Source organism: Mus caroli, unplaced genomic scaffold (genome assembly GCF_978045245.1).
Source record: "Mus caroli unplaced genomic scaffold, Mus_caroli_1 scaffold_3, whole genome shotgun sequence".
Lineage (NCBI taxonomy): Eukaryota > Metazoa > Chordata > Mammalia > Rodentia > Muridae > Mus > Mus caroli.
Window position 1 is genome coordinate 74,561,827 of NW_028227258.1, and position 21,187 is coordinate 74,583,013.

The 21,187-nt window shown below is 43.8% G+C and overlaps 1 protein-coding gene across 2 annotated transcripts; it reads right to left on the bottom strand.

Moving 5' to 3' along the window:
* Positions 1-1,499: 1,499 nt before the first annotated feature.
* Positions 1,500-20,476, bottom strand: LOC110291615 (Fc receptor-like protein 5). 2 transcript variants are annotated; one of them, XM_021158841.2, is made up of 12 exons: positions 20,413-20,476; positions 16,735-16,755; positions 14,690-14,953; positions 13,157-13,414; positions 12,610-12,894; positions 10,444-10,725; positions 8,948-9,226; positions 4,441-4,548; positions 3,568-3,595; positions 2,153-2,235; positions 1,904-1,966; positions 1,500-1,552 (listed from the first exon to the last, which is right to left on the bottom strand). In XM_021158841.2, the coding sequence occupies exons 1-12, from the start codon at positions 20,474-20,476 to the stop codon at positions 1,500-1,502; spliced, it is 1,788 nt and encodes a 595-aa protein (XP_021014500.1). The 2 variants fall into 2 exon arrangements, with proteins under 2 accessions (XP_021014500.1, XP_021014501.1); XM_021158842.2 differs by lacking the exon at positions 14,690-14,953.
* Positions 20,477-21,187: the final 711 nt, after the last annotated feature.

The window sequence follows — 21,187 nt, forward strand, 5'->3', positions numbered from 1 at the left end:
TTTACCACACTGATAGAGAAACACTCACAACAGGTTTTCATGAACTGTACGGCTCCTTTATTTAAAGGAAGTTGCTTTGCAGCGACTTCTCTCAATAATCAACCATTTGTGTCTCATGGTAAATAATCAGCTGAAAAGAAAAAGCCCAACGTTTATATACGTTGTGGGGATCTGGGAAAGTGATTTGTAGGGAAGTTTGTAAATGCAGGTTGTGGTAACGTGAAAGCTTGAGTTGTGAAGGTCTAAGAAAGTAATTTCAGGTGTGCAAGCGCACATTTTGTAAAGGTGTAAGACAGTGATTTAAAGTGATGTCAAACATTTCAGATAGCTTCCTCTCTCTCTATGCTGTTGTCATATAAAGACTTCTGAAGTTCACAGTTTTAACATTAATCAGTGGAGTTCTGACAAGCTGTTAATCTAGCCCTGGTAAGGCACTGCTGCTATTACAGTCACAAGTTCAAAATTGTCTTCTAAGCATAGGCTTAACAACCTTCTCAATCACGCTAAAACCACCTCTATATAACCAGGCCTCAGGATATATAGGAGCAGTGTTGATGCTTTGAACTCAGAATCATGCCTTGATGGTCCCAAGCTTTTACTCTGCCTCAAAGGCCTGATGCCACTGCTTTTTCTATATTGCGGATTTCAGTACAGATTGGAAACAGTGGTCATGCTAATATGTCGAAAACACTTATCTTTTTGTAAACTTAAAAAAATTCTTGTAAGCTTCAGGAAGTCATGACTTGTATCCACCTGTCTGTCACAGGTCAAATGGACTCCAGACAATTACTCCTGTCAATCAGCAACCTAAGTTTTCCCACCTACTGCCCACCCCTGGTTTTGGGGCTGCTCCCTACCCCAACAACCAGGACCATGGGCCTGGAACTTTCAAGTATACACCCAAAATAAAAAGTGTCTCCTAAACTCCTTAAATTTACCTTCTGTCCTTGTCTATATCTGTCCCAGTAGGTTCCAAACAGCTGCATACTGCTGCAATACTGCCTGCAATGTGCCAGCCCCAGGTGTTCCTTGCAACCCATATGCCAGATTGCTCCAAAGCATCCCTGCACTTCCCTAACCCCAGGCGGTCCCTCAGAACCTGGGCAGCAAGTGAAACAGATGTTCCCCAACCTGCCCTCATCTCTCCCTTCCTGGAATATTTGATCAATATTCCAGTCTTCTTGGGCCCTGACAACACCCCAATGTCAGCAGAAAGTAGTTATAGAAGAAATTCCATCATCTTTTATCATTAGCCAAAAGGCTAGAGTGTTAAGTCTCAAACTCAGGACAAATGGCTAACTAAGGTGCGCATTTAACACATCAAAGCAGAGACTGGTCACCGTTCCCCCTGGCTTGCCTTGCTCCTGGGTCTCTCTTGGTCCACTTGTCCTGCCACCCCATGGCCCAGTTCAGTCTGGACTCATCCAGATCCCTCTGGCTGTTCCCCCCTCATATCCACAACAAACCTCTCCACAACCATACCTCGGAGGAGACATGTCCTACTTTTTCTCAGCCATCTGGCACCTTGATCTTGGGCTTTCAGACTCCTGATCTGTAACAAATGTTTGTTATTTCAGCTGCCCGGTCTACAGGGTTCTGTTTCAGCCGCCCAGAACTAGGAAAGCAGGGATGACAGCCCTATTCCACCTTATAGGTGCTGACACAGATGCTCAGAGGGGACTCGGTCATGGTTTTGTAACTCGGGTTATCGTGAGTTCATCCATAGACAATGAAGAAGCCAACAGCACTGCATGATGGCCTTGGATTAACTCCAAACAATGTAGGTGCAAGTTAAGGAATCCTAGCGTCCTAGTGAAGAGAGGCTCTGTGCTTGGCTGGCCCAGACCTGCTGAGAAGCCAAGGCTGAACAATAGCAAGGGACGGAGAGGTCCCCAGCTTTTACCTGCATGTTTTTGTCTTGGTTGAGTTCTCCGTACTTCTGTGTAAATCACGTTTTCTTCAGGATCTATTTAGGAAGAAGGCAGAATTTCAGAGGAGAATAAGGAGCTTCCCTCTCTTCTCAGCTACCCCTTGGCCAGTTTGTTCTCTAGAAGGATTATAGCCCTTCAGGCTTTATCGTCTTCCCGATGCTGCTCCAATATGTATCTTGTGATTTCTGCCAACCCCGAGACCAGCGGGCTCTTGTCCTCACCATTGCTGTACACTGGCTGTAGTTCTATACAGGCTGGTACGTTGTAATAGGTGGGCTCCTGGGGTTCTGAATCTGAAGGGCTCCTGTAAGAGATACAAACACTGATGTTTCCCGGAGTGAGAGGAAGGGAATAGGGATCCCTCCAAAGGAGCTCTCAACCAACATTGTTCTGTTTCTATGTTGTGCCCCCATGGTATGTAAGAGGCACCATGCCAATACTTGTAAGTATTTAGTTCTGTTTTGTTCCCATTTTATATGTATAAACAATGAGTGTTTCATAAAGCGAAGTGGCTTACCATCACCACTAAACTAGAAAAGGGGAAGAGCCAAGATTTAAAACAGGCTGAGACCCCTTTCAGAGATAACAATCTTCTACAAACAAAGACCCCAAGGAACTCCTGTGGTTTGGACGAGGCCACTATGGGAGGCTCGATGGCACTTTGTGAGCTGTGGGATGACTCTTAAAGCGAGCCTTCAGGATGCAAGATGGTGGCATGGTGGCAGTCTTCTCACAGATCCTACTTCTTTGCAGAATGACTCCTCTAGGGGTGAGGTATGTGTTCCACATTCTTGGCTGTCATTGCAACAGATTTTGATCAGGCAGGCCATGCCTAGAGATTTCTAGGCTAATTAAGATATGTCATCTGAAGGTATGGGTGGATTCAATGTCTGTGTGATGCGATTAACATGAAGGAAGCCAGTTTGCAGAGGAAGGAAGACCCGAAGCCTTTCCTCATTTTGGCATCATCTAACAAAGAGAACACATGTGATCCGAAGCCCAGGACTTACAAATGGGGGGAGTGGTGCTATAAAGATCAGGAGCCACGTGGATGGCTGATTTTGGGACTCTCTTCTTGGCTGGCTAGTCTGGTTCCATTCTTGAGAGTGATGCTTCGTTTTAAAATAAACTATTTCTATCCTATGCCGCTCGACTTCAAAGGCATGACTTTTTCCTTCATTTTTCCTCGTTAGTAACACCAGGATTTTCATCTACCTGTTTTTTAATTAAATTCTAGTAAATTTGTATTGAGCTTTCTTCTTCTTAGCTTGTTTCTAAATTCTTTTATTAATGAGAATAAGGATCTCCAAAGGGGACCCGTTTCCCTGGTAACTGCCAAAGTGATCATTTAGACAACCAAGCTCACAGTAGTACAAGGAAGTGATTTAATAAATGAAAATCAATTACCACATGATATGAGAAGGAGGCTTCTAAGGTGTAGCTAAGGTGGAGGTTCTGGGAATTGGCTTGAGGCAACCCAAGGGAGGGGTAGCATCAATTGGGTACAACCCACCACAGGAACGAGTATAGGAATTGTAATCTTGGTGATAATAAGGTAATAAGATTTGAGATTTGATTTAAAATTTCTGTCCTGTGGGTGTTTACATTACTTCCTGAAATATGTCCAAGTTCTTACCTGGAGTCATCAGAGGCAGGCTTTCCTCCTGTAAAGGAACACATTGAATTTCAGGAAGAGGGGTCTTTCATGGGGACTAGGAGGCAGCTTAGGTGGGGCTCACATGGAGACTGCCAGGAGCTTCTGTTACTGAGATCTGAATCTTTGCTATGCCGACAGAGGGGGAGAGGGGTAAAAGCAACTGAATTTTTCATGCTGGCCCCAAGTGAAGGGAGACTCCTCAGTCCATCCTCCCTTAACCTCAGTCCATCCTCCCTTAACCTCAGTCCATCCTCCCTCAACCTAAGTCCATCCTCCCTCAACCTCAGTTCATCTTCCCTCAACCTCAGTCCATCCTCTCTTAACTTTGGTCATCCTCTTTTAACCTCAGTCAATCCTCCCTTAACCTCAGTCCTTACTTCCTTAAGCTCAGTCCATCCTCCTTTAACCTGGATTTTTCAAAGATAGTGGTCTTTAATGACTACAGATAGTTCAATAGTCTTAGACCAGAAAATAGACTTGACCATCTATAAAAATACTATATATTTTAAGGATCAGTAATCTACCAAATCTAGTTTGAATTCTGTTTTGACTTCCATTTCTTAGTGTTTTTCTCTTCTTCTCCTTCCTTGGGGGAATATAATAAACACAGGAAGGAGAGCCTTGGCCCTTTCTGAGGTTAGGTAGATGGAGTCTCATCAAGGTGTGTTGCGCTCAGGTAGCTTTTGGAACAACTCTGTATTTGGTTAACAGGACTTCTGAGGGACCCAGAGGGAAAGGCAAGGAATCATACGACGGAAGAGGAGGAGCTCTCGAGAGCCTACGGATGGTCACATAGTCAGTGTGAGCAAGCAGGAACAGAGACAGGAAGGGTGTGATTAGGGAGTCACCCACCTGCTTTTCTAGAGAACCAGCAATAAAACAGAAACACTCCAACAGCCACGATGAGCAGTCCCACAGTGATTCCGGCAGCCATAGGAACACTTCTGTTCTTTTTCATGTCTGGGTGGGGGGTGGGGAAGGGGGAGACAGAGGATACCTAAGCATAAAGCCAGGAAGGGATGGGCAGTTTTGAGTGGCTGAGTCATGAATCTGATGTTTTGGTGTTGGGGAGGAGAAGAACCTTTGTGACCAGGAGTACCAAGCCTTAGTAGTGACAGACGTGGCACAGAAGATAGCTCATTTGTTTGTGAGAAAGCTTGTCTCTGTGCCTAAGGAAAGGCCGAGGGTCAAGATAGACTGTGGCCAGAGAGAAGGAGCAGCTGGCTGATGATTCTAAGTTCTGAGATACTCTTTAAAGCCTGGCTCTCCTGAACCAAAACACAATGATTTAGAGAGCCATTAGCTCAAGAGACCTGTCTTTGAGAAGCGCTTTCCTGATCAGCCATGCTGAACACTGTATGTTAAAGCATATTTACCAGTGATGAAAAGTATGTACCCTAAGGCCATTGTCAGCCTCACAGAAGTTTCTAGAATGTTCTGCAGTCAGAGAGATGTCGACAGAGACTCCTTCTCCAGAGGGAGCTGAGATATTCCCCAGGGTGACATTTTTGCGATAAAATTGGTACAGGACTTGGGGGAGAGCCTCTCAGAGCCTCACAGTGAAGCTCTACTGTATCAGCCACCACCGCCTGAGCTCCTGAGACACCCTGAGTGTGAGGACAGGGAGGGGACACTGGAACTGAATGGAAAGGACACTTCAGTAGAAGCTTCTGCTTCTAACATATTTGTTGCAGTTACAAGGGAAAAGTGCTATTATAAGCAAATTAAAGTAAATAAAAAACATTTGATTCCAAAAGTTAATGACTTTGATTCGCAAGTAGTTTTTCATATACCAACAGGAAGTAGCTTTCTGGCGGCCAGAAGAAGCAGGTGCCACCAGCGCTTGCTTGTGACAAGTCTCTGTGATACTGACCATCACTGCCTCTCTGTGCTGGGGTCCTGGGACATAGCCAGCCTCACTGGAGTAGAACTACTCCATTCCCTAAGCATTCCACAGTCTGACAGAAGTTGAAGGACTCTCCTATTTCAGAGAGGGCTAACCTGCACCCCAGGGTGACATCTTCAGGATGAAAATGGTACAAGATCAGGAAAGGGAGCCTTCCAGGGTCTCACAGTTTAGCTTCACCATGCCCCCCCCCCCACTACAGCTTGGGCCCCTGGGAACATCTGAGATTAGGGCAGGGTGGGACCCTGGAACTGAGGGAGATGAACTAGCCATCGGTTTCTTCCATTTGAACACAGCCCTCCACACTAAAGGCATTTCTTTTTATTTTTAATTAAAAAATTTTTTATTAGATATTTTCTTCATTTACATTTCAAATGCTGGGCGGGGGAGGCTATAGGGGACTAAAGGCATTTCTGACTGCAAAATGTCATTATTAGGTTTTAGTGGCCTTCTTAGGTTCTTCAGCGCTCATTTATAATTTATCCCAATTGTGGGAAGTGAGAATGTTTGCATAGTGTTGTATATATTCTGAAGTACCTGACATATAAACACAAATATGTTTGAGGAATCTGAAAATGAAGACACAGCTGAAAGCTAGCCATCTGAGAGATGAGGACAGCTAGAAGAGAAAGAAGTGGGCTCCACAGAGTATGCCAAAACCTACAGTGGAAAGGGGCCATATCTGATATGGAAGGACTATGTATAGGTTATGAGGCAGGCAGTGTGTGCAGTGACTGAAGACAGGTTGGTCCATTTGAATTGTTGCAGAGGATAGGGCAGCAGTCTGACAGGCCCAATAACTGTGATGGAGTAGAAGGCTGGAGACCCAGTCAGGACTGGTCCTGCTAAAGATTTGATCTTTATCAAATGATGGAAGGGCACTGAAGCTGGAATGTTGGTCAAGTCTGGGAAGAACAAGTTGTGTCTAGGCTCTGCAAGAACATCTGGGGCTAGGGATGTACAGGCAGTGGTTAGAGCAGCTTATAGTCTTTAATTGATTGGAAATCTGCTAGAACACACACACACACACACACACACACACACACACATTAGGATAGAATGTAAAATTAAAGAGTTTGGGGGGAAATTTTTCTTGTGTACGTTTGAGACTTTTAGGCCCGTGGTCCTGGTAGTTGAGGGAAAGGAGCCCCTAAACCAGGGAAAGAGTAAGGGACCCCACCCTCTGGAATAGGTAATGGGTTGGGACCCTTAGGCTATTGATTGGTAAGGGTATTTCTCTGGAGTCCATTTGACCCACGAGAGGTGGATTCAAGTCGATCCCCTGAAGCTTACTACAATCTTTTTTTTTTTTTAAGTTTACAAAAAGAGACAAGTTTTAGACATGTTAGCATTACCACTGTTTGTAGTCTATACTGAAACTCACATACTCACATACTCAAACTCACATACTCACATCTTTGTGTCATAGTAGAGGCTTGGAAAATAGTTTTGGAGTAACAGCATAACCACTCTTTAAGGCAAGCTCAAGAAAAACAGAAACCTTCCATGGAGGCAGAAATGGCAAAAGATTGCTTGATCTTGATTTTCAGTATGATTGCAAACCATGAAAAAGTGGCTTCTTTCCTCTATCCAGAAGACTGTGTGTGTGTGTGTGTGTGTGTGTGTGTGTGTATGTGTGTGTGTGTGTGTGTGTGTGTAAATTTAGCACAATGAGAAGCTCTTTAAAATCTATACTTAGCAGACAACCAAAAGAAACTTAAAATTCTGAGTTTGTGTCTACAATATTAGCAGAACTCCAGTCATCAATGTCAAAACTTTGGAATTTTGAAGTCTTAATACAGCAGTAGCATATCGAGGGGAAGAAATCGGAAGCATTTTCCCTCCTTTTGTATACCTTAACTCACTTTCTTATCACTCTAAGCTTTCACATCCTCTAACCTTTATAACTCGCATTTGCACATCTAACTTAAACTCTAAAACACTTTCTTAGATCCTCATTATGTAAGCTTTCATATCCTCAGACTTTACAACCCCGCCCCCACAAAACCCAATAATTCTATTTTGAGAAATATATCCCATTGTGAGAAATCTTCTAGTTCTCCCCTGAATCGCCTCTATTGTCTTTCTTATTTATTTACTCTCAAAACAGCCTTATGAAAAATTGGCACCTACCCAGGGCTCCTGGGTTTCTTTTTCCTTGTGATACAAAGGAGATGTGTCTGACATATCAGACTCAATATTTTTCTACAATGCTCTTCTACTGCTTTGAAAAACAAAACAAAAACAAAACACCAGCTAGGTTTTTACTTTCTCCTGAGTGCAAATACAAGCACGTTTGTTCCTTCAGTGGCTCCATGATGATGTTAACCAGTGGCCTTGACAGAGACCAACCATGATCTAGATATTGAACAAAAGGAGAATATAACTGATCTAAGGTGTGGCTGAGGAGAAGTGATTGATCAATCGACTGACCGATTGATTGTAGTTACGAGGGAGAGTACAGCCAAAGACACCTGGAAGAGTTCAGAGCAGGGAGAGAAAGTAGTGGTCTGCATATGGCCATGAGAGTGACCTGGGCCATGAGAGGAGCGCAGGAGGAGCAAGAAAGGAAGACCAAAAGGGGGAGGCAAAAGAGAGAGGGGCAAGCAGACTGAGAGAGAGCCAAAAGCCAAAAGGGCAAAGAGAACCAAGAGAGTGCATGGTCAAATAGCAGGATTATATATAGAAATGAGAAGCTGGGGCAAGGGAAACTCATGGGTTGGAGAAGTTTAGGGCAGGGGATGGGGTGAGAAGAACTGAGAGAAGCCAGGGTGCCAGAGCAGGACTCTGTAACAGGCCCTTGCTGAGGGAGCCTAGAGGCCAGCATGCACTCTGGTATGCTAATAGGCACCAGAGTTAGCTATTCTTTTGGATCTGATGCATATCCTGTCACCCTCTAACAAAGGTCTAGAAAACTACATCATGCAGTAAACTTAAATTTGCTTAAATGGGCTTCTAGAAAGAGGCTCATGAAACCCCTAGAAAATAAGGAACACATTTCCCAAGGAAGCCATTTTCTCCTTTTCTTTCAAATCCAGTCTCCTCCTAACCTACACTGAGTTGTAATTGCTTGGAACTCTTTGGAAAAACTAAGGTTTTGCATAATATTTGTTCATACCACTGTTCTGTAGGGAAGTTGATAGGTGCTTGTAGAGAACTGGGTGCCCCTGTTGGTGCTCTTAGCTTGGGAACTAAACATTACAGGGCATAAGAAGACAGCGTGTGATGACCACACACATTTATTAAGAGCTGTGGAGGCTTCTGAGGTAGGCAAAAGTCAGGCCTAGCGAGGAGGTAGATAAGCACAGACAACGAGCTTGACTGAGAAGGGAGCCTAGAACAGGATTGAGATGATTATGGAAGGAAGTAAAGGTGTGGGGGCAAATTTCCAAAAGGGCTTGGTGAGAGGGAGATCTGTATAGCGGTGGGTATCAGCAGGAACCCAGGACTTACCAAAGAGAGAGATCCTTATAGATTCACTGTGCTGGGCTCCCAGGCCATTGTCTGCTGTGCAGTGGTAGCTTCCAGATCGCTCTGTGCTCATAGAGAAATTGAAGTATGCTCCTCCTCCAGAGAGTACAGAGCTATTCCCCAGGGAGACATTCTCATAGAAGAATTCATACAGGATACATGGAGAGCCCCTCTGGGATTGACAATGAAGTGTCATCAAGTCTCCCTCAAGGGCCTGGGTCTTGCCCGTGCTTAGGGTGAGAACTGGTTGAGATACTGCGACTGGAGGAGAGAAAGTGGGTTGCAGGTTACTTCTGTTTTGTTCCAATGCACATGCTTGGTTTCCATTCTTCCAGATCTTGGGACAGCTCAACCTCCCAGGCTAGATGGACATCGGCAATCTCCTGACGTCCATGCTGGCCTTCCATCAGTTCCTTTCCCATCTGCCTTGTCCCTTCTGGCTCCCTTGTCAGCCAACTCTCCTCAGTTTTACAGAGATGGTACCTTCAGGGGACAAGTTTGTATCTTGCTGCTACAGGACTGATACCCTTTTCCCAATCAACTCTTTGCTCCCCTGTGAACCATTTCCTCTCCTGAGTTTTAAGTCTCTGTGTCAGTCTCTGCTCTCCATTTCTCTACTTAGGGTAGCTTCCGTGCTTTGCTCCAGGACCCTTAAGCTGCTAAATTCACATACTCTTGCAGGATGCCCTCCTCAAGTACTACCTTCTTCCAGGTACCCAGAACCATCCATTCTATCAGAATATTAGAAGCTGAGCAGGAGGAGGATAAGTAAGGAGCCTCTGTGGATGGTAACTGTAGCCTGTTAGGAGCACGCAACCTGACCCTGTATATGACTTCTGGAGGCTGCTTACTTCTGGTGGACAATAGCTTCTCCTTGCTCCACTGGCCTGGACATGGGAATAATTTTGCAAGTGCTCAGTGAACAGGGGATTTCAGTCTCATGTTAAAACCAACAGGCAGATGTTGGGCCAGAGGGAGAAGCCCTCAGCTTCTTGGTGAAGCTCTACTACATTCTCCATAGCATCTCACTGTAGGAGACCAAGAGTGGGAATAAGAGAGCTACTAGGGTTTGAAGACATAGCAGCATGGTCAGGATGGGTCCCTGAGAATCCTTCTGGTTACAGTAAGATGCCAAGTGGCATCTCTCAAGATATACTCTTTCTAGCATCCCATCTGTTCCTCCTTTATAAAGAGCCATTTCATTTTAACTGAGGAGGACTTACAAAGGCTATGTTCCTAGTCACTGAGCATTTCTCCTCCATCTGATGTTCTGAGAGTTCCCACTGCCCTCAGCCCATTCCATATATTTCTAAGTCTTTCCTATTAGTCTTTGACTAATGCTTGGCAGGTTATTCAGAACATTGAATTATTGGTAACTGATAACATCTACTTCCACTTGACTGTCTCAAGTCCTCCCTAAGGATCTCCATGTGTAATGTGAAGGATCCATTCCTCAGATGATAACTGGCAACACGCACCTTTTATGGTGATGGGAACTGCCCTGCTGACAAAGCTTCGGCGGCTGTTGTTAGCTTCACAGTGATACTCCCCTGCGTCACTGATGTTCACCTGGGAGATCTTGAATTCTGCTTTGGAGGACTTAAGAATCTTTGTTTCTTTATTCATCATGTCTCTTTTATACCAGGAGAATTTGAGTGGTCCTGGGACGCCTTTTACTGAGCAGTTGAGTAGCAGCAACTGCCCTTCAAACACCAACTTTGAGGCTGGGATGATGTGTGTTTGGAATTCCGCAGAAGCTCCTAAATGAATAACAATGACATGTATGGGATTTTTGGCAATGGGCAAGGGGTGGGAAGAAGACAAAACCTGCTTTACCACGTGGGGAAGGGCCTTAGAGTAACATTAGGCTTGTCTCTGGGAAGTGAGAAGACAGTGGAGACTGTGTTTTCTGCCAGCTGATAAGGCCCCACATTCCTTGAGGGCCTTGTCAAGGATTTGTGGCGGGACTATAGGTTATTCTGCCTAACCTGACCTCGTGTCTGCCCTATCCTGATAATTCCAGAGCTGCTACCCATGGCTCAACACTTAGGAAAAGTGGAGGAAGGAAGCAGGAGAGTTGGCATCAAACATGATAGTCCTGAGTACAGTGCCAGTCGTGTATGACTGGAAATGAAGCATTGTCATAAGTAATAAGCTGGCCTTGAGTTGGCACTTCTTAACTTCTCTAGTGTCCAGGATCGACTCACATGGAAGGATTGTCCATCCTGGGAACGATTTTAGGCATACTGTTTTAGGACAGTGCCTTTGGATTATTTTCCAGACTTAACGAACAAACTATGATAGTTGACTAGAGGATGGGAATGGTGGGATGGTTCAGCAATTAGGTTGAAGGAAAGACTGTGCTAAGAATAACTGTGATGTGACTGATGGATAATGCCCTCTCTTTCTTCTTTGAACTGTTCATCTTTAAATCAGTAGCCACAGGCGCACCCATTGCTTACAACCAAAGAGTAGACTGATAGAATTTAGTCAGTCAGATTGGTTTCTTAGCAATGGGAACAAATTCATAGGTGATGCTCTCACTTCCCTTCCCTCCAGACCCAGGATCTGGGTGTTCTAGACTATGTGTCCCCTACTATGCTCAACTAGATTTCCTGTGAGATGGACCAAATTCAGTCGGGCAAAGCCACTCACTAATGATCACGCCTAAGAAAGCTATCTTTTTTTTTTTCTTTTGAGCCTTAGGAAAAAGTGTTAGTCTGTGAAAGACCATCTCTAAGGGCATCAAGATGGATCTGTTTATTCTGCAAGACTTCATCTTTTGGCTTTCTTGTCCTTAACCAGTCTGCATCAGGCACCTCATGTTCTGGACACCTGTCTTTTTGGCTGAACAGAACATTCAGCCCAGTCTGAGGGCTGACCCCATCGTAGGGATGGTTCTGATGCTATCCTGTTCCCCAGTTGGTTCTTGATCTGTCCATAAAGGGGCCATGGGCCAATTGCTGGGCAGAAGGAATAGGTGAACTTCTAGGTTCCCGGAGGAAAGAAACAGAGTTCACCATGCTTCTGATGGATAAAAGTTGACAGGTCATGTGAGGTCTCAAAATAGAGTGGCTACACAAGTGGCTATCCAACAGGCAGGTGGTCAGAGATGTTTAGTAGGGACGAGATTTAACAGAGCAACTAAAGTTTAGGGCTTGTGGGAGGTGCGGAGCTAAGAAAATTGATAACACTAGCAGCGAGAGTTTAATAATGCCCAGCAATTGTGCCCAGAAGGCAAGTTGAAAATGAACAACTCTGTGTGTGTGTTTTATCTATGGATTCAAGGGAAGCTGGGTTGGGGCTGGTAGTGTGGCCCATTCCTGGAGTTATGGTGAGTAGCAAAAGCTACATGCAACACCTAGTAGTCTACAGTTTAGGATCATAGCGTTGGAAGGAAAACTTATGTCAGGCTGAGACCAGAAAAGCCTTTACCTAAAGGCATCGAGAGAAAAAACAAACATGTTTTTTGTTGTTGGTTTGTTTTTCTTTCTTGGTTCCAAGCTCCTCAGTTTAGCTATCCACAACGGCCATACAACTCCCACAGGCATGAGGAAAATACCTTTTATAGAGGCTAGTGACCCAAACTGGTGAATGCTTCTAAATAGCTTCCATGCCTGGAAAAAACTCAGAATGATACTCACTCTGCACTGGAATTATGAACGCTGTACTTTGTTTTTCATCTTGGGAATTCACTGTTTCTGCCTTGCACTGGTATCTCTTTGACTCTTCAGTCCATATGGCAGGAATGTGAAACTCTGAGGAATGGCTGCAACCTGACCCCAGAAGCTGGAGGTTTCTGAAGAAACAGAACTGGAGCCGGGCATCTGACTTCTGGGCAGAGAGCTGGGTCTGACACGTCAGGGTCACTGGACTTCCATCTATGGGATGGGAGGGTCTGGCCGTCAGCACAGGACGTGGGAACAACTCTACAAAGGATCACAATCATCCACTGAGCAGTTAAGTAGTCTGCAGAAAACCCCATTTCATCCTCAGCACTGAGGTGTGGAGTGGTACCGCTCCCCGAGTGCTGACTAGAGGGAGGTGCTGCTTTTGATTACCCGCATCCTTCCACCCAAAGATTTCCCTTCTGTTCAATGGACTGGCAGCCCACTCTTTCTTCCTATTCTACCTCTACAACCAAAGGAAGCCTGTCTCTGACTAACCTGTTCAGAATAATTAAAGCCCTACCTTGGACTTGAACTCTGACCGTATTGGAAGTATAGAGGAACCCTAAAGGCCACTTCCTCCAAGTGCATTTGTATTGACCGTTGTCCTTCAGATTTGCATGATGAATATAGAGCTTAGAACTTTTATAAGGTAATCTCAGAGCTTCACCATTCTTGTAAAATGTCAGGGTCTCTGCTTCTCTGCCTTTCTTTGTGTAGCACCTCAGAAACACAGAGTCTCCTTCAAACACAGCAGGTGGAGCTTGCAGTATCGGAAAATCTGTGGAACACATCAGGCACACCACTTGGTTCATCCTCCCAGTTCTCCTTGTTGTTGCCTTTCTACACAGGCTTTACAGGAAGCGGAAGTGGAGAAAGTATGAATTCTTTTTCTGAGCTAAAAATAAACACCTGCACTTTGAGAAAAGCTGGGCAGCAGAAGGCAAGTTAGAAAGCTCCCTGCATCATTGTGAACACAGTCTTCCCTTCTCCATGTTAGTACACCAGAGTTTCTGTATGTCTGTCGCTCTAAGGGGATTTAAATGATGCCGGCTTGTCTTTCATTTGTCTAGTGCCCCCTCAAGTTGAACCATCACTGCAGCTAAATTTTCAGAAACCACAGTTTTCTCTCAATACTCTCAAGATCATTTAATGGGGTCTCCCGTTCAATCGAGTGCCTTTTATTTTGGGGTGTGCAGATTTGTGTGCTTTGGTAGGTAAATGTTTAAGAGAATCATGAGATCAAAGAGTATTACTTTTTTTCTTTTCCTTGCTAATAGTATGTTTTCTTGCTCACAAAATCAAAGGCTATTTTCACAAGGCTGACACTACTTCAACTTTAAAACAGAAGGCTTCAAGACCAAAACCAAAAATGCCTCCCTCCCTTTCTCCCCTTCCTCTCTTTGTGTACCTATAAAATCAATCCATTTATTTCTATCTATCTAACATTTACACACACACACACACACACACACACACACACACACACACACACCACACAAAAGTCCTTATGGTGCTTACTATTCCTAATAAACAAAATGGATTCAAGAAGTATGCAAGTAAATTGCTTCTCAAATTTTATTTACATGAGCAGCTTATAAACAGTACATATTCTTGGGGCTCAATAATCTCAAGATTTGAGTCTGTAAATCCTGAGTAGCTCCTGAGTCTCTGTGTGGTCACAAAGCTGAGCAAGCCTTCTCATTTGTGCTAGACTTTAAGGACCACAGGGATAGGAGTGAGTGTGTATAGAACTAGAACTCAGTGAGCAGTTAGTGACAATTATGACCTTCTGTATGCACTTGTCAAAGTCACTGCCTACTGGGCTGAGCAGACTTTATTCAGACTACTTAAATTTTATTAATTTTTATGTTTAAATTTACATGAATTCTGTGCCATATCTGGTTCTCTATAGACACTTTTAATCTCTCTGTAACCATAGCATGAAATAGCATGGTTTGTTCATGAGTTGTTTGTGGTAAGTAGTAATTAACTCTTCAGGGCAAATTGGACAGATGTGGTGTCTGAAGCTTCAGTTCTTTTACTTCTGTCTCACCTTCATAAAACTTTAAGTTCACGTGCATGCTTGGAAGTAAGCTGTCGGCTTGGCACCAATACTCTCCGGACTCACGGACCTTTAAGGTAGGTGCTTTAATTACCAAATCACCTTGGGTTTGCGTCATTGTTTTTCCTTTCTGGTACCATTTTGTTTCCTGGGGTTTGTAGAAGCCGAATCTATAACAAGTCAGCGTGACGGCCTCTCCTTGAAAGAAAGTGGTCCATGGAGGCTGAAGGGAAACCACAGACTGCTGTGCAGCTTCTGAGGAGGAGAGAAATGAGTCTGTAGCAGATGTCCCCACAGTTTCCAATCCAGAAGAGCCCTGGGGGGAGGGAGGGAGGGAGAGAGAGAGAGAAGGACCTGGCTTTGGACAGTTCCCAAGAACACAGTGTTCCTTCCCCCTCCCCTGTCTCATGTCCATCCCCCCTCCATGTCCTCTTGTGTCACCCGTGCCCCCCATTCATGCCCTGCCCCTGCCCACCTAGAGGCTCACTGAAGGCTGAAGAAGCATCATTTAGGAGCACTCACCACCCACAGGGTGAGTGATTGCCCAGGGATGGCAAGGAGCAAGACAATTTCTGGAGATAGTTCTAGCACTGAAACACTGTGTGGTTAGTAAGCCTGCTCTGAGAATGGATCCTAGATAAAGTCATTTCTTCTTCCTTTGCTATCTTGTCATTCAGAAACCCTCAAAAAATTTCAGAATCATTACAATCACAACTTTGCATTTTCCCCTAAGGTAGTGAATCGTTTTATCATCGGGCGTTACACTAGAAAAGCTTGAGAGATCGTGCACTTAACTGCTGTTTCGTAGAGGATGATATAACTACATAGCCCACAGTAATTAGTTGTGTCAGAATAAGGAATGGACAGTCACCTGCTGATCCCCAGGGGAACTAGACACTCGAGTGACCCGGTGGCTAGCTATGGGGAGAAGGGAGAGACTTCTCGATATTACTTTGGATCCTCAAATACCCAAGACCCCTGTGACCCAGGAAATTGGTAATGATGCCGGATTGAGAAAATGTGTGATAATTCTCTTTGCTTTCATGCTAACCTGCCACAATCACTGGAGAAGGGAATTTACCTGAAGAGCTGTATGGACTGTCTTGATTGATGTAAGAAGATCCATTTTGATTGTGGGCAGCACTCTTGGGTAGCAGCCCAGATAGAACAGTTTTTCAGAAGGAAGCTTATCCCGCCCTTGCTCTCCTGGCCTTCCCTTTGAGGTGATCTGCCCTGTAGCTGCTGCCTCTGCTTCTGCCACTGACAGCAGAACCAGCATTCCAAGCTTCCATCATGGACTGGGGACCAGAGGCTCCAGGAACCATCCAGACTTTGAATGCCAGATTAGGGCCTACTGCCTTTTAGACTGAATAAATTACTAGTCACCCCACTCTAGTGTGAGACAGCTATTCTAGGACCTACTCTGACTGTGTGGCTTATGAGTTCTCAGCTTCTTGGATGTGATTTAGCTTCTGTTGCTATTTTAAAACACACTTAAGTTCTGTGCTATATACAAATGTGTGTGTGTGTGTGTGTGTGTGTGTGTGTGTGTGTGTGTGTATACACATACATTTTCATTCTAGTTCTATTCCTCTACGCTTTTCCAGGCTCCAACGGTTAGATACTCTCTTACTCCTCCTGCGCTTCCTGGAGAATTTTACTCTTAAAACAGCAAAGGAAACAGCGTTACTGTTGGCTTCTCGAATGTTTCACAGTTTGCCTAGTTGACCGATCAGAAAGGGTTCCATCCTGAGCCCTTCGTATTTAAGGCAGAGACAAAGATGATTTTTTTTTTCATTGCTAAGTGGAGTCCATTGTCAATGGGATTCAATTCAGGGCCTCAGAAAGACCCATCCAGCCTGTGCATTCACCACCTAACCCAGCAAGTGCTGGAGGGCAGCATGAAGTTGCTCTGGCTTGGAGCCATACCAGGGGGGTAGCCATCACTTTCAAGTCCCTGATGGCCTGAGCAGAAAAATGTTGACATTAGGGAGAAGCTCTTACCAAGAACTCCCAAAGCAGTAGAAAGGACTCACCATACTGTCCATTGACAGGGACTGGAAAATAAACACCAAGAATTAGAGATGAGGGCACAGAGGAAGACCTTATTTTTTTTCTATTCAAAAAGATAATGTTTCCATACCCATTTTACAAATTACTTCTCATTAAAAATTCATTTATGAAAATATTGACAATTGCTAGTCAAATGTTCAGATTTGTGAAGATTTTGCCCATGAAAGCTGTAAGCTTTCTTGAGTAATGAATCAATTAACAAACAAACAAACAAACAAACAAACAAACAAACAAACAAACAAACACCTTTCCAAAACCCAGAAAGGCAAAACCCTAGGGTTGCAATAGTAGAAATCGGTCAGGTTGGAGACATGAGTATCGAGGAGAGGAAGTAAGCAGAGCTCAGCAGGGTTATTAATTTATGCATTATTTAGAAGAAGGATGGATTTGATCCTCTCACTTAAAAGAAATTTCTGGAATGCCATCCATTTGTTGGGAAATGCAATAAAAATCCAGCTGTGAGTGAGGGACACATCGTCCCTGTCTACTGGAAATGATAGAAGAACAGTTTAAATCCAAGTTTTATTTTATTTTATTTTATTTTATTTTATTTTATTTTATTTATTTATTTATTTATTTATTTATTTTGGTTTTTCGAGACAGGGTTTCTCTGTATAGCCTTGGCTGTCCTGGAACTCACTTTGTAGACCTGGCTGGCCTCGAACTCAGAAATCCGCCTGCCTCTGCCTCCCGAGTGCTGGGATTAAAGGCGTGCACCACCACGCCCGGCTATTTTATTTTTATTGAGACCAAATAATTAGTCACTGTTACCTACATATCATGGTTATCATGGCTTTTGTATTTGAGGGTTTTTATTTGGTATGCATTTTCATGTCATTCTATGTAATCTTGGCAGAAACATTCTAACTTAAGTTCCATATCATAGACAAGAAAGCTGATTGAACTTAAAGAAATGTTGAACATCCTTAGCCAACGAGGAAACGAAAATCAAAACTATTTTGAGATTTCATCTTATACCTGTCAGAATGGCTAAGATCAATAACTCAAGTGGCAGTCCATGCTGTCAAGTATATTTAATAAGCAGAAGACTCTTCCTCCATTGCTGGTGGATTGCAAACTTGTACAGGCACTATGGAAATCAGTGTGGCAGTTCCCCAGGAAGATGGGATTGGATCTACTGTAAGATCCAGTTATACTCCTCTTGGGAATATTCAAAGGACACTTCAGTGTACCACAAAGACTCAACTATGTCTACTGCTGCTCTATTCATAATAGCCAGAAAACTACCCAGATGTCTCTCAACAGACAGAAGAATGAATTAAGAAAACGTGGTACATTTACCCAATGGAGTATAACTCAGCCATTAAAAACAAAAAACAAAACAAAACAAAAAATAACCCACATTATGATTTTGCAGTCAAATGGATGGAACTAGAAAAGATCATCCTGAGTGAGGTAACTCAGACCCAGAAAGACAGATATGGTATGTAGTCACTAATACGTGAATATTAGTTGTTAAGTTAATGATAACCAAGTTACAATCCCTAGAACCACAGAAGGTGGGTATAGAGGATGAGAGACTAGAGGGAACAGAGATCTCATTAGAAAAGGGAAATAGAATATATAATTATGGATGGATGGAGAGAGGCTGGGATGGGAGGATCTCATGGGGAGGGAGCTGAGTGAGGGAACACAGGGAGAGACAGCTAAAGTTAAGGAGTATTTGAGGGGTGGTATGGAAAATTAATGCAGTAGAGACTTCATAAAATATATACATATATGGAGGAGGTCTCAATGAAAGCACCAAATATTACTAGTGTTAAAAAACAAGGTAGAAATGTAGTGAGTGTCTGCTAATGATCTACTTGTAGATCATTGTTCAGCCATCATCAGAGAAGTTTCCTCCTGCAGTAGATGGGAACGAAATCAGAGGACCTGACATTATCGGGGTAGGAGTCTCTCCCTCCCTTCAGAGCTCAGGAAAGGGAAGCAGAAAGAGTGTAAATCCAGTAGGGACGAGGAGGACACCAGGAAATAAGGCCCTCTAAATCAGCATAAGCAGAGGTCACCAGGACTCACAGAGACTGATGCAGCAAGCACAGGGCCTGCATGGATCTGCACCAGGTCCTCTGAGCATATATTATGGCTTCCGGGTTTGTGCTTTTAATGGGAGCCCTAAGCGTGAGAACGAGTGGGGCTGATTCTTGTGCCTACTCTTAGACTCCTTTCTTCTGTTGGTTTGGTTTGTTCAACTTGGATGTGATAGTTTTTGTATTATCTTACTTATTATTATTTTTTTGTTCTTATCTCTTAGAAGCCCGTTGTTATCTAATGAGAGTCAGAAAGAGAGTGGATTGACATGGTAGGGGAAGTGGGGAGAAACTGGGAAGAGTAGAGGGAGGGAAATAATCAGGATGTATTATGAGAGAAAAAAATCTATTTTCAATAAAGAAAAAAGGAAGGAAGGAAGGAAGGAAGGAAAGAAGGAAGGAAGGAAGGAAGGAAAGAAGAAAGCTTGTTAAGTGGCTAGTAGGTGACAACACAGATTTGAATCCAAACTCTAACCTTAGCCCACAGCACACTGTATGAACACCTTCCTGTCCTGTCCTGTCCTGTCCTGTCCTGTCCTGTCCTGTCCTGTCCTGTCCTGTCCTGTCCTGTCCTGTCCTGTCCTGTCCTCCCCTCCCTTCTCCTTCCCTCCTTTCCCCTGCCTTCTTAAGTACCATGTTTGGATATGCTTCTGTTTCTGATGGGCCTTGCCCTATCTGTTGCTTAGTCTGATCACCTGACTGGTATGTAGATGATTATCTGTCTGTGCCATCCACTGGGATTTTATTTTACTAGAATTGTGTTTCTCAGCTGTTTCTTGTGTGTGCACTGGCTTTGCCGAGAGCATTTTTTTGTTTTTTGTTTTTTTGTTTTTTGTTTTTTTGGCCTTTTGGTTTTTCGAGACAGGGTTTCTCTGTATAGCCCTGGCTGTGCTGGAACTAACTGTAGACCAGGCTGGCCTCGAACTCAGAAATCTGCCTGCCTCTGCCTCCCAAGTGCTAGGATTAAAGGCGTGTGCCACCACTGCCCGGCCTACGAACTTTTTTAAATAGATGAACCCACATTTAATTCCATTTAAAATTTAGTAAGAAGCAAACCCTTTGTAGGCATGAACTGACACAAATGCATGCATATCCATGGGCAGTGACATAGCCACTGCTGTAGGTACCTCTCCTTCCTGATTTCCCCTCTTGTTCTTAAGGTGCCCAGTCCTGCTCATGGCTCTCGCTAATGTGCAGAAGGAGCTGTCCTCTATGTAGATCCCTTATCATCTTAGGCACAAGACCAGGGTCTAGCCTGTCTACACGGGATTAAAATATAGTTCTCATTTAAACAAGCAAGTGTGATTCACTTTCTGTGCTTCATAAAATATTTGTTAAAGAAAAGAAAGCAAGCGAAACTCTAGTGCCATTGCTACTGTTTCTTCCTCTGTCCATTGAAGGATTTTTTTTTTCAACCTGTGACTACTTTCTTTGGGCTCAGGAGAGGAAATTCTAAGCTGTACAGTAAAGTCGGGGAATACAGCCTCACACGAGGAAACTGAGGAGCTAAAACTTAAGAGAGTACCAGGCCTGTGGTGGAGAGAGATGCTGTCCGACCCACTCTATCCCCATATTGAGCCATCTACTCACTCACAACCAGTAGAGTCAGCCACATCTGCGTGAACACCACACAGGGTGAGAATGAACCAGACATCTGCTCACAGGTAGTGCTTTCCTCTGGCTCACAATGGTAGTCAGTCACGGCTCCAAGGAGAAATCTGGGGAACTGCTCTTCTAAAACAGTTGAGTGTAGCTTGAATCAGAAAAAGGAAGTAGAAGTAGCCGTATTTAACGGTTAATTAGTTTCCTGCCCTACAGACAAAGTGAAAACTTTGGGGTTTTAATAATCACATGCTTTCAACACCACACTTTGGCTGCTGGGGAAATTACCTTAAGGAGATTATGAGAAGATGGTTCTATAAAAAATGGCTGTCATTCATCACTGTCTGAGCACGTAAGTATCAGACATGATCATGGCTGTGGTATTGGTATGATAACACCATTAATGGTAAGGCGAAGCTACATACACGTAAAAGAGCAACACCATCTCAGCTGCTGGGAGAGAGAAAGTGAGGTGTGGATTGGAATTTGCAGAGCATCCTTGATGGAGCAGAGGTAAGAAATGGAATGTATGTGTATATGAACAACTCTAAGGGTACCATTTTCTCCTAGAGAATGCACAAAATCAACAGTTGTGTTTGAGAAATTAAGGGGGAAATAGGTATTTCATTTTGTCTTTCTCTGCTGTTTTCCCCCTGTAAATTACCGTGTGAATGGATTGCTTTTAAATTTAAATCTAATTTTTTTAAGTCGAGTTTCTATTCTGACATTGTGTCAACAAAATTCCCTGTAATGAAAAAATGAT

Excerpts from the sequence above, each read along its gene's own strand:
- LOC110291615 (XM_021158841.2), bottom strand. The coding sequence starts at position 20,476 with ATGTCTGGTTCATTCTCACCCTGTGTGGTGTTCACGCAGATGTGGCTG. Across the intron at positions 9,227-10,443 it reads AGTTCCCATCACCATAAAAG|TCGCAGTATCTCAACCAGTT; the intron begins GTGCGTGTTGCC and ends TCTCTCCTCCAG. Across the intron at positions 1,967-2,152 it reads ACAGCCAGTGTACAGCAATG|ATCCTGAAGAAAACGTGATT; the intron begins GTGAGGACAAGA and ends CTTCCTAAATAG.